The 17,825-nt window shown below is 54.9% G+C and overlaps 6 protein-coding genes across 6 annotated transcripts; 5 read left to right on the plus strand and 1 right to left on the minus strand.

The window, feature by feature from the left end:
- The first annotated feature begins 216 nt into the window (after positions 1-216).
- Positions 217-3,621, plus strand: CAOG_05418 (hypothetical protein). The gene is made up of 6 exons (XM_004346041.2): positions 217-501; positions 947-1,093; positions 1,228-1,682; positions 1,760-1,817; positions 1,894-2,147; positions 2,232-3,621. Exons 1-6 carry the CDS (start codon positions 236-238, stop codon positions 3,548-3,550), a joined length of 2,499 nt encoding a protein of 832 aa, XP_004346091.2. The 5' UTR covers positions 217-235; the 3' UTR covers positions 3,551-3,621.
- A 1,978-nt stretch (positions 3,622-5,599) lies between these two features.
- CAOG_05419 (transketolase) lies at positions 5,600-8,097 on the plus strand. Its single transcript, XM_004346042.2, has 3 exons — positions 5,600-5,699; positions 5,806-6,096; positions 6,218-8,097. The coding sequence occupies exons 1-3, from the start codon at positions 5,641-5,643 to the stop codon at positions 7,947-7,949; spliced, it is 2,082 nt and encodes a 693-aa protein (XP_004346092.2). The 5' UTR covers positions 5,600-5,640; the 3' UTR covers positions 7,950-8,097.
- Positions 8,098-8,179: 82 nt separating this feature from the next.
- Positions 8,180-10,152, plus strand: CAOG_05420 (Dcun1d3 protein). The gene has a single exon (XM_004346043.2). The coding sequence runs from the start codon at positions 8,215-8,217 to the stop codon at positions 9,979-9,981; it is 1,767 nt and encodes a 588-aa protein (XP_004346093.2). The 5' UTR covers positions 8,180-8,214; the 3' UTR covers positions 9,982-10,152.
- A 114-nt stretch (positions 10,153-10,266) lies between these two features.
- CAOG_05421 (hypothetical protein) lies at positions 10,267-12,787 on the plus strand (the record flags this gene model as incomplete). The annotated part of the gene is made up of 3 exons (XM_004346044.2): positions 10,267-11,361; positions 11,463-11,782; positions 11,901-12,787. The coding sequence occupies 3 exons, from the start codon at positions 10,267-10,269 to the stop codon at positions 12,706-12,708; spliced, it is 2,223 nt and encodes a 740-aa protein (XP_004346094.1). The 3' UTR covers positions 12,709-12,787.
- On the minus strand, positions 12,742-14,899 carry CAOG_05422 (hypothetical protein). The gene is made up of 5 exons (XM_004346045.2): positions 14,460-14,899; positions 14,134-14,233; positions 13,821-14,060; positions 13,583-13,717; positions 12,742-13,490 (listed from the first exon to the last, which is right to left on the minus strand). Exons 1-5 carry the CDS (start codon positions 14,873-14,875, stop codon positions 12,879-12,881), a joined length of 1,503 nt encoding a protein of 500 aa, XP_004346095.2. The 5' UTR covers positions 14,876-14,899; the 3' UTR covers positions 12,742-12,878.
- A 401-nt stretch (positions 14,900-15,300) lies between these two features.
- On the plus strand, positions 15,301-17,700 carry CAOG_05423 (5'-nucleotidase domain-containing protein). The gene is made up of 6 exons (XM_004346046.2): positions 15,301-15,697; positions 15,791-15,897; positions 16,000-16,080; positions 16,167-16,663; positions 16,774-17,137; positions 17,235-17,700. Exons 1-6 carry the CDS (start codon positions 15,364-15,366, stop codon positions 17,577-17,579), a joined length of 1,728 nt encoding a protein of 575 aa, XP_004346096.2. The 5' UTR covers positions 15,301-15,363; the 3' UTR covers positions 17,580-17,700.
- The last annotated feature ends 125 nt before the right edge of the window (positions 17,701-17,825 follow it).

The following is a 17,825-nucleotide window of genomic DNA, read 5'->3' on the forward strand; positions in this document are numbered from 1 at the left end:
GGGAATGACTAGACTGAGCTTGAACGAGACCAGAAAAGTCCAGCTTATGTTGTGCTCTACGTACGGAGAACTCGGTTTGTCCAGGCAGAACTCCTCTACTCGAAGCATGTCCGAAATGGCGACTTCAACACGTCGGATCCAATCGAGTTGGATTCTTCAACTGTATGACAACTTTGACAGCACCGTTTTTGGCTGCTTTCATTCTTGTTTCTTTTACTCGTTTTGTACTCTCTGAATGAACGCACGGCTTGTTCTACTCTGCGCGTTGGGGCTTTGCCTTGTCGTCGCCGTGACAGCTCAAGTCATTCCTGAGGACGGTTTTCAAGAGGCGACCTATGTCCAGGATATCACGGAGCCTGTCAAGCTGGTCTTTGCGCCGGATGGATCTGTCTGGCTCGCCGAAAAGGGTGGCAGAATCCGGTACTGGCCGACCGCCATCACGGATCCTTCCAACCCCGGTTTGGTGATTGCAGACCTGCGCACCAAAGTCTTCAATTGGTGGTAAGTTGTCTTTGGTGCTGTGTGTTGCCACTGTTGCTGCATGCTGCATCGTGTCGCCTTGTGCTGCCGCAGGGAATGAGAATGCTAGGAAGCGTGGGAGGAGTGAGGAACTTGGCTGTCCACATCCTAATTTTCCATGGTCTCGTGAGGAGGCAAACACCCGGTGGGGTGACCGGATGGACATCTATCGCTGGAGATGTCGACCACTTGACACACTGCCAAGAAGAGTGTGATTGGGTGGGGGCGCCAACAAAGCAGGAAGAAGTGGGTGACTGAAGTGCCCAAAAAAACAAAACCAACAATCCTCGCAAAGTACGCAGCGGGTTCCAAATCCACCCAGCTTGTCACCGATGGAATCTGGCTCGGGCGTTCATCTTGCTATGCATCGGTGACTCATGTCATTAACTCGATATTGGATACATCACATGACATCGACTCTCTTTAGGGATCGTGGATTGCAAAGCATTGTGCATCATCCTGCGTGGCCTGCGCAGCCCTACCTGTACGTGCTCTACTCTGCTGACAACAAACTCGGGAGCCCTCCGCCCCTCTATTCCGACCAGTGCGACTACGACGTGCTTTGCGAGGGCAGGTAACCAACATTGCAGAGTTTCCCGTGACAACTCCCGCCGCGATATTTTGCTCACTGCGCTTCATTTGTTGAACTTGAATCTCACATTCATTGCACCGTGCTCCTCGAATCGAATCGCCGTTCGAGCAATCCAGTGCTGTGCTGGCACGACTCAAGTTTGACCTGTCTGTGCCGGAACTGGTCGAAGAAGTCAATCTGATTAACGATTGGTGCTCGACCAGCCCTTCTCATCACACTGGCGACATGTTCTTTGGCCCTGAGGGTGCGCTGCATGTGCTGGTCGGCGACTCTGCCCATTTTGACTTTGTCGATTACGGTCAGAACGAGCGCGACACTTGCCAGTCTCGCCTTCCCGCTGGAACGCAGTATGGCGGCGCATTCAAGTCGCAAATCACCAGCATTCTCACTGGTCACCTGTTGCGTCTCGATCCAATGACGGGTGCCGCGTGGCCACAAAACCCAGCCCGAAACATGGCAGGGTACGACCCTCGCATTGCTGCCATTGGCATCCGCAACGGCTTTCGCGCAACCATTGACAAGGTGTCCAACGACATCTGGATTGGCGACGTTGGCTGGGCCGATTGGGAAGGTACGCACTGATGACGAGAACGTCTTTGGTGTATCAACTTGACTCTAATCGAGTTCAATGTTCACATGGTCGTGCAGAGGTGAACGTCATCCGCGCCGGAACGCTCGATGCCAAAGTCCCAAACCTCGGGTGGCCGTAAGTGTGCTTGCGCTTCGTGTGCAGTTAGCAGAGGTGTCTCGGTACAGACCTAACTGGTGGCTGCATGCATCAGGTGCTACGAAGGCAGCAACGTCCAACCGAGCTATCAAGCCCTCAGAGGACAGCTCTGCACCGCCTTGTACAATGCTGGAGCAGCTGCGCACCACAAACCATTCTACAGCTACAAGCACAATGACCGCAACTTTGCCGGAGTGCCGACTGATCCCACGCTGGGCAGCTCCGTCACTGGCGTTGCCGTCAACCGCGGCTCCAAGTTTCCGACCCGGTTTAACGGCGCCTTGTTTGTGGCTGATTTTTCTCGCGAAGGCAAGCATTGCGATGAGGTGTGCTATGCTGCTCGCGTCCACACTGACCTCGTTTTGGCATCCACTTTTGCGCTTTTCACGACAGTCATCTTCACCTTCAAAGCTGGCGCGGACGGAAAGCCGAGCGCTACGAGCATTGAGCCCTTCCGCTCATCCGCCAGCGGTGTGTGCGATCTTGTCTTTGGTCCAGACGGTGCGCTCTACTGGATCTCGATCTTTGGCGGGTACATTAAGCGGGTGTCCTTCAGCAACGGAGCAAACCAGCCTCCGATCGCAAGGCTGACGGCGTCTCCTGGCACCACCTCCGCCACTGTTCCATTTGTAGTAACATTCGATGCACAAAGCAGCTCCGACCCTGACGGCGATGCTCTCGTGTACGATTGGGATTATGGGCAAGGATTCCAGGATGCCAACGGCCACGCCTCGACTCGCACCCGAACTTTCAGCACAGCCGGCTCGTACATTACTCGCGTTCGTGTCACGGATCCTCAGGGTCTCACCAACATTTACGGTCTGTCCATTTCGGCTGGAGTGAACTACCAAGTGACGATTGATGCCCCGAATGCCATGACGGCGCTCTTTGTGCCTGGAACCAACATCCCCTTCAGCGGCCGCGTCACCGAAACCATTCGAGGCGAGGTCGTGCCAGCTTTGCAGCTCACCTGGACTGTCACGATCCAGCACTGCCCCAGCATCCCCGGCGAATGCTTGCCCGACGGCACGCGCGCACCCAGTCCAGTCAACTGCCACACGCACCCGTACGTCAGCTTGCCCGGCGTGACAAGTGGGACAGTGTCTGCACCTGCGCACGAGTACCCTGCTTGGTTGACCTTCCAGCTGGCAGCCTCCATTCCGCAAGGTGGCTCGACTCCCTTGACCGTCGCACAGCAGCTCGAGTATCTGCCGTTGACTGGATTTTTGGAGGTGGATTCCGTTCCCTCAGGCCTCAAGATGATTGTTGGATCGACCGTCTGCATCACTCCCTGTCGCAAGCAGCTCATGCGCAATGCACCGACGAGCATCAGCGCTCCAGACAACCAAGACCAACCGTCCAGTCCAGGCGCTGGCCAAGTGTACAAGTTTGCGAGATGGTCGGATGATGCTTCCAAGCCAGCCACTCGCACCGAAGATGTGCCGTCCAGCGAACCTCAACTGCGGCTCGTTGCCGTTTTCAACCTGGAAGCTCGCCCTGCTGGTTATACCGACACACTTACGCTGGATCCTGCAAACCTTCCGTGTCCCACCGCACCGGCAACGTCTGCACCTACAGCAACATCGACTGCCCCAGCACCTCAACCATCTGGATGCTCATCTGCTGTAAAGACGCGGCTCTTGGCTGAAGCATGGAACTCGATTTTCGATGAACGCCGTTTGCGAGTGTCCTTGGTTTGCCCGGCCAACTAACTGCTGAATGTCTGTCAATAAAGTATGCATGGTTAGCACCCCGCTCAACCTTTGGAGAGGTCTATTCCGACCATAGTACATGGGTGCAGTAAAGATCGAGGCAGCATGTTGATTCGCTGATCTTCGGAATTCGAAAAGATTTGGTGTGGTCGCGTCCGGGCAAGTGTGTATGTGTATGTGTGATGGTACCATGACTGAGTGGCGATATCACGTTTGTCCATGTGCCCGGGGCTTGGAGTTGTGGGATCAAGCGAATCCAAAGGCCGCAAACCAACATGTTTCTAGTCCCGTCCTGAGTGCGACTTTCCACCGACTCGCCTTGAATAAGGGGTGCAGATGTTCGTGTTTGTCAGTTGCGTTGCATAAAAGTGCTGAAAAGGGGATTTGCTGATTTTCGGCTGGTACCGATGGCAAATTTTGCAAAATTTCAGACCAGCAACTGAACAATCATGCATTGACATGCCAGTACCGGTCGCCAGCTCAAATTCTGACCCAACACCAGAGTCGACCAGTGATACAATTACAAGACAGTTTGTTTTGATTGTCATCACGGCGGGAAACACCCAGCGCCATTCTGTGCCGGGAAGATTGTGCTGCGAATCCAACGCTCAAGGACCAGACCAATCGGTCAATGTTCCTTTGACTTCCACTCGCTCTCCTGCACAAATAAGTAGCAACTATCATATTTACTAGATAATCCAGGAACTGCCTCGGCCATTGCATCCGTCCGAGTCAATCACCGACGAGTGCAAAGTCACCCCCCCTTTTTTTTGTCTCCCGCACTTTGCCGAACCTCGAAATGCCACAATCCCCATTCACAAGGCTTTCCCTCGCGCTTGAGATGATTGCAGTGCACATCTCTGCTCAATCCCATTTTGCACTTATTTTGCGCTCTGAGAATGAGTGCCAGTCTCTCTTTTGTGTCCAGGTTTGACAACTGTCCCAATTTCGCTATTCGTTTTGTTTTTATTTGTTTCGCTTTTCGCTTTTGTGCGTTTTCCACTCGCACAAATGACAACAAGCGATTAAGATCAAAGCAGTGTTTTATGCAGCGGGTCGCGAGTGGGACTGGATTGAGCGATGAGTGACGAGCGATGAAGGGGAATGAAGTGAGAAGGGAGCGCACGTGGGAAATGGCGCTGTGGACCTCTCCTTCCTCTTCTTCCTTCTTCTTCTTCATTTGCTGGCTTGGCGTTGTGCTCCAGATCCGCATTGCGTGGTCTCGAAGATCCGCGTCTCCTGCTGCAAGAACGCACAGCGTCGGCGGTGGGAAGTGGGACGAGCGATGCTGATCACGATTTCGAGATCTCGCCGCTCTTTTCGTTTTCGACTCGCTTGCTCTGTGACTGTGGGGCATTGAGGTTGGGGGGACGCAGATTGGGTGGCTGGCTCTCTCTCTCTCTCTCTCTCTCTCTCTCTCTCGTTCTGTTCCTCTCTCACTCACTCATTCTGATCACACTTTTGTTCTTGTCGCATCCGACGGGTTGAAGCTTCACTATTGATTCACCATTGATCTCGCTCTCGCTCTCTCTCTCTCTCGCTCTCTTCCACATCACGCGTCGAGTCCACACTTCGTCACACTCAATCCCCACCATCTGTTCCTCTCGTGGATATAGTGCTGACTTCCAGGGGGGAAGAAACAGATGTGCTGCTGCACACTTTCCCCATCATCATCCGTGATCGCATCATTGTTGATCGCCATCCAATTCGTCATCCACAGTTCGTCGCTTTCCCTCGCTTTACCTCACTTGACTCTGTCACACTCGCTTCACTCTTCTCAATCTTACTCTCAAACGGTTTCTCACTCTCTTTGACTCTTGACTCTTTGACTCTTTGACTTTGCTTTCCTTGACTTGACATTGCGTTTTCGTTTTGTTGAGTTTTTCCTTCGTTCTTGTTTTTTTTTTTTCAAATCACTCCACTTTTTCCAAAGTATCTCAAACAACAACCCGTTGCTGCGTTTTCTATCATTGGTCCGCTGCACTCATTCAAACTCAACGCTGCGACGTTCGATCTCACGTTGCTTTACTTTGCTTGACTTGTGTGCCACAGACGCAACAGCAGTAAACAGAACAGCAAACAAATCGCCAATGTCGCACTCGATCGAGCACACTGATACGCACGTCGCCAAGCGCGCACGCACTCGCTCGTAGGGCAACTCTACTCGACGCATGCATCCATCTTGAGCGTTGTTGGTGGATTTGGAGGAGGCGATAGGAACCAAAACACTCACCGACACTCACTTTGCATCACAGTGGCAGCGACCTCGAGTGGCGCTGCATCAACACAATCCGCACCCTTGCCGCTGATACCGTGCAGCGTGCCAACTCGGGCCACCCTGGCGCCCCCATGGGTCTTGCCCCCACCGCTCACCTCCTCTGGGCCGAGTTTATGCGCTACAACCCCACCAACCCTGCCTGGATCAACCGCGATCGCTTTGTCCTCTCCAACGGCCATGCATGCGCTCTCCAATACTCCATGCTCCACCTCGCCGGCTACCAGGTCACCCTCGAGGATCTCAAGCACTTCCGTCAGATCGGCTCAATGTGAGTGCTTTTTTCTGGCATTTTCAGCCGTTTTGTTTCAAAAAGTGTTGTGCTGCCATCTGACTCTTTTGCCTCCACCCGATCCTTCTTCTTCTTCTTCTTCCTCTTCTTCTTCTCGCAGCACCCCCGGCCACCCCGAAAACACTCACACTCCTGGTGTCGAAGTCACCACTGGCCCCCTCGGCCAGGGCATTGCCAACGCTGTTGGCCTTGCCATCGCCCAGACCCACCTCGCTGCCGAGTTCAACCGCCCCGGCTTTGAGCTGATCAACAACCACACCTACGTCATCCTCGGCGACGGCTGCCACATGGAGGGCATCTCGGGCGAGGCTGCCTCGCTCGCCGGCCACCTTGGCCTTGGCAACCTCATTGCCATCTACGACGACAACAAGATCTCGATCGACGGTGAGACCGAGCTCGCCTTCACCGAAGACGTTGCCAAGCGCTTTGAGGCATACGGCTGGCACACCATCCACGTCAGCGACGCCGATGACGACATTGTCGCCCTCCGTGCTGCCATCGAGTCGGCCAAGAAGGTCACCGACCGCCCCTCGCTCATCCTCGCCCGCACCACCATCGGCTACGGCAGTGAGAAGGAGGGCACTGAGAAGGTCCACGGCGCCCCTCTCGGCGACAAGGACCTCGCTGCCGCCAAGACCCGTCTCGGCTTTGACCCCGCCCAGTCCTTTGTCGTCCCCGCCGAGGTTGCCGCTCACTACGGCCAGATCGCTGCTCAGGGCCAGCAGCTCGAGGCTGACTGGCGCGCCCAGTTTGACGCCTACCGCGCCGCCCACCCCGCCCTCGCCGCCGAGTTTGAGCGCCGTGCCAACAACGAGCTCCCCGCCGACTGGAAGAAGGGTCTCCCCACCTTCACCCCCAAGGACAAGGCAGTCGCCACCCGCCAGCTGCACAGCGACGTGCTCAACGTCCTCGCCAACAACCTCCCCGAGATTGTCGGTGGCTCGGCCGATCTTGCCCCTTCCAACCTCACCGAGCTCAAGTGCTCGCACGACTTCCAAAAGGCCACCCCCGAAGGCCGCTACATTCGCTTTGGCGTTCGCGAGCATGCCATGGGCGCCATCGGCAACGGCATTGCTGCTTACGGCATGTACATTCCTTACGTGGCCACCTTCTTTAACTTTTTGAGCTACTGCTGGCCCGCGGCCCGCCTCTCGGCCCTCTCGCACTTCCGCGTGCTCTACGTCATGACCCACGACTCGATCGGCCTCGGCGAGGATGGTCCCACTCACCAGCCCATCGAGATGCTGCCTCTGTCACGCGCCTGCCCCGACATGGTCACCCTCCGCCCCGCCGACGGTAACGAGACGGTCGGCTCTTACGTTGTTGCCATCGAGCGCAAGCACGGCCCGGCTGTTCTCTGCTTTACTCGCCACGCCGTGCCCCACCTCGAGGGCTCGAGCGCAGAGAAGGTTGCCCTTGGCGCCTACGTCCTCCAAGACCAGGCCAACCACGACGTGATTCTCATCGCCACCGGCTCTGAGGTCTCGATCGCGGTTGAGGCTGCCCGTACTCTGGCCAACGAGGGCATCAAGGCCCGCATCGTCTCGGCGCCTTCCCTCGACCTGTTTGATCAACAGCCCGCTGCCTACCGCTGCGAGGTTCTCACCCCCGGTGTCACCGTCGTGTCCGTCGAGGCCTCCGGCGTCACCGGCTGGACTCGCTACTCGCACTTCTCCATCGGCATGCGCTCGTTCGGCGCCAGCGGCCCCGTCAAGGACGTCTTTGCCAAGTTTGGCTTCACTGGCGACCAGGTTGCCGCTTCTGTTCGCACCTTCCTCGGTGCCCCCGCGGAGCGCCGACATGCCCACCTTGCCGTTCACTACGATTACTAAGCCTTTTCGTTTGGTTTGTTTCAATTTGTGGCTGCAGTTTGAAAAAAAAAAAAACCTTTTGTTTCGAGTGTTTTTGGTTTTTTTTTGTTAGAACGGATTCGAAACAATCAAAAAATAGTGTTGATTTCAAAAAAAGCAAAAAACAAAACACTCTGAATTCTGACTGCGTTCAGGTCGTCAAATCTGCTTAAAATAACCTCGTTTCAGTTTTTTTTTTTTTTTTTTTTTGGATTTATTTGCGTTACTTTTGGGTTTTGTTGTTTTGATGCCGTCACTGCTAAAGCGGCTCAAGCAGACAACGGCCGGGTCGGACGCGCGGCCGCTGCCCGGGACTGGCGCAGGCACACCCCACGACCCGTGTGAGCTGCCCGGGAAGCCACTCGGCGGCGGCAGTGTCGAGCACGGCGCGATCGGAGTTTGCTCGGCGGTGACGTTCAGCACCACGACCACTCCTTCCGCGGCTGTAGCTTCGTCCTGCGCGTCGCTCGGCCACTGCCATTCGCATACACTGGTTGCCGTGTGCACCTCTCACCTGGCCATCCAAGATCCGGCGGGTTCCGTGGCGCATTGCGGGCAGGCCGTCCTTGCCAGCCACGAGTGCGGCGGCCAAGCTATTTTTGTCTTGCCGCAAGGTGCAGGTCATCATCTTCACCAGATGCACCACCACCACCGACCTTCCGCTGCGGGAAACAGTGCGTTGGACACGAGTGTCGAACATGCGCGCTTCTGCGAGGGCTGCGCAGACCCAGCGCATGTAGAGTGGCATTCTCGCGGCGGCGCGGCTGAGGTTTTTGGCACTGCGCCAATCAAGACCGTCGCTGCTGCCGAGGCACCGGGGTCGTCGCCGTGCGAGGCTGCAGATGCACTGCCACACGGCTCACGTCCAAGCATCCTGAAGCGGACGCTCCGGCGAATGAGCAAGCACGCGCGCGGGAGTGTCAAGCAGCTTGCAACCGCCAAAACTGGTTCAAAACTGGACTTCTCAGACACGCTGCGGGAAGGCTCCGACGACGTTCCTGGAACAAGTAGATGCGCAAATCCGTCAGACCGCCAGTCGCAGACAGTTGCAAAGGTAGCCACACCATTTCCTCCAGCTCCGCTCGGGTTTTTCGCCCGACTCACTCGGCGCAAGGCAAGCATCACATCCTTGTCGAGCTTGTCGTCGAGTGGCTCGTCGCTGTCACTCGCCTCGCAGGCATCCTCAGTCTCCACATCGACACTGTCCGCATCCTCCAAGCTTGGCAAGCTGTTTGAGAGCTATTCCGATCCCGACAATCCGACTCTCATCACCGATGCAGGCGCAGAGCTGCTTTGCAGTGATTTGGGTCTATCCCCGACGGATTTTCGCGTGATTTGGCTCGCGTGGAAGCTCCGGGCCACCACCCTATCGCGCATCACCCGCTCGCAGTTTGTCGACGGTCTGTCTGCGCTTGGTGTTGAAACGATTGCGACTCTCCAAACCTTGCTCCCAACGCTCGTGGACGAGACGGCCGACGTTCACAGCTCTGCCTTCCGCAGCCTCTACATGTTTACGTTCAACTTTGGCGTGGACTCGGAGCGCGGGGCCCGCACACTTGATATCAACGTTGCCCTCGCGCTGTGGTGGCTCGTTTTCACGGGCAAGCGCGAGTCGATGGCCGTATTTCCGCGGTGGATTGCATATCTGATGGGCTTTGACTTGCACAGCAGCTCCGATGCCATGGCCGCTCTGGAGCGCAGAGTCACTGGTTCCTCCGATGAGTCGTCGGATTCCAGTTCCATGCTGGCAGGAGACACTTCTGGCTGCGTTTCCGAGACCGACACTGTCACCGAGGACAATCCCGATGCAGCAGCGTCGTCCTTCAAGCATCCAGACCCTGCTCCGGTGCGCACACCACCCGTCCGAGGCATTTCGAAAGACTGCTGGGCCCAGTTTCTGGATTTTGCCCTCAGTACGACCGACTCGGACTGCACCGGGTTTGACGAGTCTGAGGCGTGGCCAACGCTGATCGACGCGTTTGTCGCTGCCATCCGAAGTTGTCGAGTCGAGTGAAAAGGCACTTCCCTCCCATTGTGAAAAGTGAAATCGAACACACGTCGGCCATCTTCTGATTGTCTGACTTGTCTGTACATTGAGTTAGCGCTGTCAAATCTTTGTTCTCGTTTTTTTTTTTTTTGTTTTTTTGTACTTGCTTTTTGTAACAACAAATCTCTTCTCCACCCAGTGGTTTCGTAGTTCTTGTTCTTATGTGATTCTCACTGATATGATAGTCCAGTCTCATTCTCTCCTTCTCTGCCCCTTTCCGTTCGGACTTTGGCTGTGCGCCGCGTTGAACCAATGAAGATTGCCGTTCGCAGTGCGTGCGTGGTGCTGGTCTTCTTTGTGCTGGGCAGCAGCCTGCCATCCTCTCCTCCACCAGCAGCCACACTCGAGCACTGCGACACATACACGGCGCGATCGCTGCGTCCATGCACTCCCACTGCTGCTGCAAGGTGCATTCGAGATTGGGTCGGAGGAGATTCATCGTCCATCAGCACCACGTCGATCCAGGACGCTGCTACTGCTGCTGCTACTGCGCTCATCCGACACACTGCCAGCACTGCAGCTCATCGACAATCTCGGTGGCGGACTGCCGGCGGGTGGATTGGCGTTGCCGACGCGGCCGAGCTCGTCCAAGTCCAGGTGCTCTCCCGCCACGGCAACCGGGCGCCGAACGTCTTTGTCAAGTACCTGTGCCCACCCGAGAAGATCAACATTAAGCAGTACGGCGTGCCCCCAGCAGCACTCACGCGGCGTGGGTTGCTTCAGCTCCAGCAGCTGGGCGCGCACATTCGCCAAGTCTACATGCTCGAATCCGGGTTTCTGTGCGACAAGTTTGCTGTTCCGGCGAATTCGACGTGCGTTCGAGCAGGCGATGCTGCAGCGACGACGACGACGACGACGACGATTGCAATGCCGGTGACTGGAGATGACATCCGTGAAGACGAATCGAGCGGTGCCTTGCACGATGGCGATGATCACCACGAGTACAACGGGATGGCGGAGGAGCCAAATCTACAAAGCATCCGCCAGCCGTTGGTCAAAAAGGTCAAGGCGATCGTGCCAATGCTCGAGAGCGACGATCTCCCGCCACTCATTCCAAAGTCGGGCAGAGTCAGTCCATCGCTCCCCTGCTCCAACTGCAGCGAGTCTGAATCGCCCGAAACCAAAGACACTGGGCTTGTTCTGGCAACCTGGCAGGCTCTGTCCGAGCGTACACGCGCGTCCAAGCTCCAGATCACCCGAGACACGCACGACTTTTTGACAGACGTCCATGTACGAACGAGTGGCGGCTCGCGCTGCATGGAAAGTGCGCTTGCCACCGTGCTCGGCCTGTACCCAGACGCGCTAGACTACGGCTCACCCGTTCCATTGCATGTCACTCCCGTCGAGGTATGTTGACTCTTTCGAGTTTTCAAGCTCATGCCACCGTTGCAGTTGCCTCTTTCCATTTTCCTGCTGGTCTCTAACTTGCTCATTTCCTTCAACATTAGCACGACCACTTTCTGGAAGTCAGGCACGCTGGCTGCAAACTGCAGTGGAAGAAGGACAACCGCGTGTTCAAGGACAATGGCAGCGTGGCGTTTGCTCAAGCCAATCCGAACGAAGTTGCCATCATGAGTCGAGTCTGCAAGCTGGATCTCATGCAAATTGAAAACCAAACCATGCATCGGATACACCTTGTCCGAGCCATCAAGGAAATCAGCGACGCCTTCATTTTTGACGATTTGGAAGGCATGACCCTGACCGGCAACATGACCAAAGACGAGCTTTCCCTCATTCATGGTTTTGCGCATCGCATGCTTCGGATACGGTAAGCAAAAAAAAAGTCTGGATGTCTTGCTTGTGACTCGCGCCATTCGTGTCCGTTCACTTTTCTGTTGGGCTTCTGCTCCTGCTTTTCTGCTCCTGCTTTCGCTGTTGTGTCGCAGCTACTTTAACGAGCTGCGCAAAATCACCTACTGGGCAGGCGAAATCCCAAACGTCCTGCTGGGCAACTTTAAAGCGGCCATGAAGCGCCGCTCGGGTACCAAGCGGCTGTATATTTATCACGGACACCGAGAAAACTTGTACGCCATCGCCGAGCTTTTGCACCTCGAGCTGTCCGATCTGGGTATTCCAAAAACGGCCATCTTGCCGGCTGCGACACTCTTCTTTGAGCTGTATCGTCGCGACGAAGACGAGCAGGCCGTCTGGGAGATTGAGATGCTCCAAGAGCAAGAGCGCCGCGCACAAGTGCTTGCCGCCCGTAAAATGTACCATGACGGCGCCGATGCGGCCGATACCACGCCACACAATGACGAAGCGGAGGATGATCCGGGCGTGACCCTCGACTTTGATCGCCTGACGTCCGCCGAGGAATCCAAGTTCGGGGCAGATGGAGCTGGCAAAGGGGTGGAGCGAGAGTTTTTTGTGCGCGCCTTCATGTGGCGGCCCTGCGATGCCAGTAACAAGCTTTGTCGACCCTATCGCAAACCCATCCGCATCCACGACTGCGCCATGGACTGCCCCTTGGCTCAAGTCCGCCTCCGCGCATTCCGCCACATTGCGCGCACGGGTCCCTGGACGACGCTCTGCGACTATCCTGCCAACTCTGATATTTACAAGGATGCCATCATTGACAATCTGGGTCAAAGCGAGCACCTGACTGTGCCTTACTTTACACCAAAATGGTGGATGCTGCAAGAGCTGCGCGCCAATCCCTGGCCCGAGTCTGTAGAGTCTCAGTTCATGCCATGAGGCGATAGTTCCAAAAAAAGCATTCAAGTTATTGTCGGAAGCGAATGTATTTTTTTGTTATGTTTTTGTGTATTCGAGCGCAAGCCGATGACAAGTGCTGTTGTTGGATTTAATAAGGTTCACCGACAGTCTAACAAAGAAAAGCAATGCTCGCACTTCTATTGCTGGCTCTAGTTCAGAGATTGATAATGCGAGCGGCGACGGTTTGCGCGGATTCGCACAGCAACGAGGGCAACAACAACGCCCGCAAAGAACAAAAGTGTCACGATAACTGCACCGTAGGGTTGGTCGACGGCCCACTTGTTGGTCGAGCTCGAAGGGGAGGAGCCACCAATGCCGCAGGTGGAATCAAAAGAGACACTGAGCTGGTCGGCGTAGATGCGCTGAATCACGTCGAGCGGGCAGTAGAAGGTGTTGAGTGCATCCGCCTCGCAGCCGGGCCAAGCGACTTGCATTTCATTGTGGAAGAGGCCGACGACGTAGTTGCTGGTCGCGCGCTCGCCAGGAGTAAAGTACATGGCAAAGTGGAGGTTGGCGGCGAACGGAATGATGGAGCTACCACGCCACAGGCGGTTGGCAATTGCAGCAGGCGAAGCCGACGCACGAAGCGGCGTGCCGTCCTTGTACAGGCCCAAGAGCGCAATCAGCGGGGCCACCGTCTCAGCATGGGCAAAGCGAAGGGACGCGGCAAGGCCGGGGGAGCGGGAGGTGGACACCAGCGTCGAGATAATGTCTTGCAGCAACGGGGAGGCAATGTTGTAGTTGATTGTGTTGCCGTAGCCCTGATACAAAACAACAGGGGGGGGGGAATAACAGGGCATCAGCACGACAGGAAGAAAAAAGGTATCTGCATCGTGCAAAGGAATTCACTTACAATTTGCCAGTAGGTGAGAAGATCGTCGACATAGTTGAGTGTGTCAACGTCCGAAGGGTCGATCAGAGCGCAGAACTGGTTGGTAATGTTCAGAACAGCGACCTCGTACTGGCACATGCTGTAAATTTCCAGTGCCTGAAGCGGGATGGCAGATTTGGGGTTGGAAGGTCAGGCATCAACAATTTGTCAAAGTCGCGCGAGACTAACCCACAAAGCCCCGCACACAACCCATGCATACCTGGACTGGAGTAAGACTGAAGGAAGTAACGTTCAGTGTCGCGGAAATGCGTGCAGCAACCGCCTTCATGGCTGCCGAAGAAATGTACTTGTTGCTCTCGGCTGACGAAGCGTCGCTGTCGAGGTAGGTATTGTAGGCGGGGCAAGCGTCAAAGAAGCGCAGCGTAAAGTCGGCATTCATCGAGTTGGACCAGATCGCGACGGGAGAGTACTTTTGTTCCAGCTGGCCGTTTCCCTCAAACTGCATCATCATTGAGTGGTGAGTCACAAAGAAATCCTCCGTCAAGAGCTACTACTGCAGCGACGTTGCTTACCAAACCGTAGGTAAAGCTGGCAGCGCTTTGGGCGGCACGCGAAACCTGGGTGGCTTGGACCGTGTAGGTGATTGGCGAGTAAGGAGCACGGAATGTGTCTCTGCAGTTTGATCAACACAAGCAAACATGCATTTTCACAGTGAGTTGTCATCATTTGAAGCGCGAGGGTTTTTTTTTGTTTTGTTTTGTTTTGCTTTTGGTGGAAGAGTCAAGTCTGAGCGGTTCGGACCGACATGTCAAACCGAAACCAATCTCCAAATCCACACGAATCGCAGCCCAAATCTCGTCATTGATAATGATGACCATGACCATAATGAGGCACATACGGGAATGCGAACGAGAGGCGCTGGGCGAGGTCATAGTGCTCCTGCATGCCACGCTGGACGAGCAATCCCTCGTCGGTGAGCGTGAACGGCGGCTCCCAGGATTTGAGCCACTGGAGTGCGGGGTTGGTGATCTGGCCCTCGATCGGGTAGAGCACGTTGTCGAGGTCTGTAAAGTCAGCAATGTTGGTCGGGTAGCGGGATCCGTGGCGGGCGAGCAGCGCAGAGTGCACGAGGACGCTGCCCGCGGGCGGCAGAGTGTAGCTGCTCGAGTCCTGGAACGGGTGGTAGATGGACGTGGTGCCCAGGTTGTATGGGAATGGCAGCACATCGTCCGCTCGAGCCCCCGCGGTGGCCATCATCACCACCACGAGGAGGAGGAGGAGGGCGGAAACGGCAGTGGTCACAGACAGCGACATCTACGTGAGGGATTGGGAGGAAATGAGTGAGCCCATTGGAAAAAGGTCAAGCCCACGAGATAGATATAAGAGACAGCGATCGAGAGATGGAAGAGACAGAGAGGACATGGAAGAGATGGAAGAGAGTGGATGAAAAGTGTGTGTGGGGGGGGGATTGGGATTTCCAATGGGATTTCAATGAAAAGACCTCGACTTCGCTCGAAGAGTCTGAGCTTGTTACTTGCTTGCGTCATTGAGAGAGAGAGAGTGTGTGTGTATGTGTTTGAGAATGTGCATCGATTGATTTGACAGTCTCACAGCGATCGCTCGCTCGTATGGATGATCATTGAAAATCACCCCACTTTTGGCTGTTGCTTTTGCTTCACTCGACGCCCCAAACTTCCATTCAATACATCGTATCATAAAAAAGCAAAGTTCACTCATTCTTTGTATTTGTATTTTCTAGTTGCATTTTTTTGCATTGACAACAACAGTCTGTCAAACACACAATGCTTGTTGCGTTGCGCAGCGGATTGAGATTGAGATTGCCAGTTCAAACCGCGACCACCATTCGAGCAAGTGCTGGTATCAGTCAGCGTCAATATCATCATCATCATCATCATTATCATGCTCTGAAATCACGGCGCTCTCAGCAGGGGCATCGCTGCAACGCATCGGCAGCAGTAGTGCCCAGTCGCTCAATGGCATCGCAGCACAACACCACCACCCCCACAGCGACGACGACGACGACGACGGCAAGGACCACCATGACAGCGAGCGGGATTCGCACTTACACTCTGGACGAACTGCGCTTCCTCAAAGCACAGATGCAGCAGCAGATCTGTAAACCATACACTTTACCTGCTAACCTGCCCAAACGCTCCTCAAGCATTTTGCTCACTGATGCACTCTGCCATTGCATGTATGAACACGCAGTCGCCGATCGTCCGCTGCTGCAGGGACCCCGCGAAGACCCCGCGGACGTGTTTGTGACAAACGAGGTCGACCTGAGCCACATTGACGCGTTCGGATTCGACTACGATGTAAGGGGGATTGTGGCTCAGACAAATTCTCAGAATCGGTTTAAAACAACCACTCATTACATGTCACAAATTAAACCGGCCTGCTTGTTGGTCTGGGAGCAGTACACGTTGGCGTCGTACAACAACGAATTGCAGGCGCTGATTTACCAGTTGGCCGCTCAGAGTCTGATCAACAACAACAAGGTAAAAAACAAACACAAAAAAGCTGGTCAACAGATTCTGGCTTGCCTGCATCGAACTCAAAGCCCCATTTTGTGTTTGTCGGATAGTACCCGGCAGAGTGCGCAAACTTGCAGTATGATCCGAACTTTGCCATTCGGGGCCTGCACTACGACGTCAAGAAGGGTCTGTTGATGAAGATTGATGCCTTCCAGAACGTCCAGCTGGGCACGGTGTATTCGGGACACCGACCGCTCGACGACGACGAGACCCGGCGGATTTACAATGGCGTGCACATTCCACTCGAGTACATGCACTCGTTCATGCCGCAGCTGACCGATCTGTTCTCGCTCCCCGAAGCATGTCTTCTGGCCAACCTCACCCAATTCATGCACGACACCCAGCTGCCCTTCCATCCCGAGTACCTGTACATGGATGTAGCGCACGCCGTGAGCGAGGTCCACAGTCGACGGCAAATGCACCTCGAGGTCATTCGCAACGTCGGCCACTACGTTCATCCCTCTCCCAATCTCGAAAATCTCCTGTCCACCATGCGACAGCACGGCAAGAAGGTGTTTTTGCTGACCAACAGTTCCTTTTCGTTCGTGTAAGTGGCAAAAAACAAAACAAAAACAATAGCAGAGACAGAGCAATGCCTTTCCAGTCCCATCTCACTTGCATTGTTCTCGACCTTTTGGCACACACTCACACCCGTAGCAACGTCGGCATGTCTCACATTGTCGGTCCCCATTGGCGAGATCTTTTCGATGTGATTGTTGTGGACGCGCTCAAGCCGCGGTTTTTCAACGAGTCTCGCCCGTTCCGACAGTTTGACACGACTCTCAACTCGATGACATGGACAAAGGTGTCGCGCTTTGCAAGAGGCGGCGTGTACTGCCACGGCAATAGCCTTGACTTTGCGCGCATTACCGGCTGGACGCCTGGTCGCGTCATGTACGTTGGCGACCATGTTCTGAGCGATTTGCAAGACCCTTCCCGCAAGCATGGCTGGCGAACCGGTGCCATCATCCGCGAGCTCGATGAGGAGATTACCATTTTGAACTCACCCGAGCACCACCAGGTTTGTGTTTTGGGAGCGGGAGATGGAGCTTGTGTTGACGAGGCTTCAATTTTCTCACTTACCGGTGTCCAATTTGACTGCTTTGGTACAAAAACAGAGCTTGACGTGGCTTCTCAATCTGCAGCGTCTCATCAAAAAGCTACAACACGTCCAGCATCACGAAAAGCACAGCCTGCTCCGTGCGTGGCAAGCGGAAAAGAACGAGGTTTCGGCCCATCTCAAAGACATGTTCAATCCGCAGTTCGGATCTGTCTTCCGCACCTTTCACAACCCGACCTACTTTGCGCATCGCATGTCTCGCGTGGCAGACTTGTACACGTCGGACGTGTGCAATTTTTTGCGCTACTCGCTCGACCACACATTCTATCCTCAACGCATGTACCTGCCGCACGAGCCAGCTCCTCGGCGGGATGACCAAGGCTTTTTCAAGTGTGGTCCATGATTTATTTCGAGTTTCCGTGTGTGTTCCGGAGGAACTACAGGCGAACGTGTGTTTGCGATCTTGTATTTGTTGAATTTCGTGATACGTTTATTTCAAAGTTTATGCTTCCATTCTAATCGATACTGTACCTCTCGTTCAGAGTTGTTTCTAGAAGCCGGAAGCGTGGCTCGGTACTGCGCAACCGGCAATGTTTAAGATTGTGCTGTTCGATTTTGAACGAACTCGGAACCATTCCTTCCTTCAGTC

This window comes from Capsaspora owczarzaki (genome assembly GCF_000151315.2).
Source record: "Capsaspora owczarzaki ATCC 30864 unplaced genomic scaffold supercont2.9, whole genome shotgun sequence".
Lineage (NCBI taxonomy): Eukaryota > Filasterea > Ministeriida > Capsasporidae > Capsaspora > Capsaspora owczarzaki.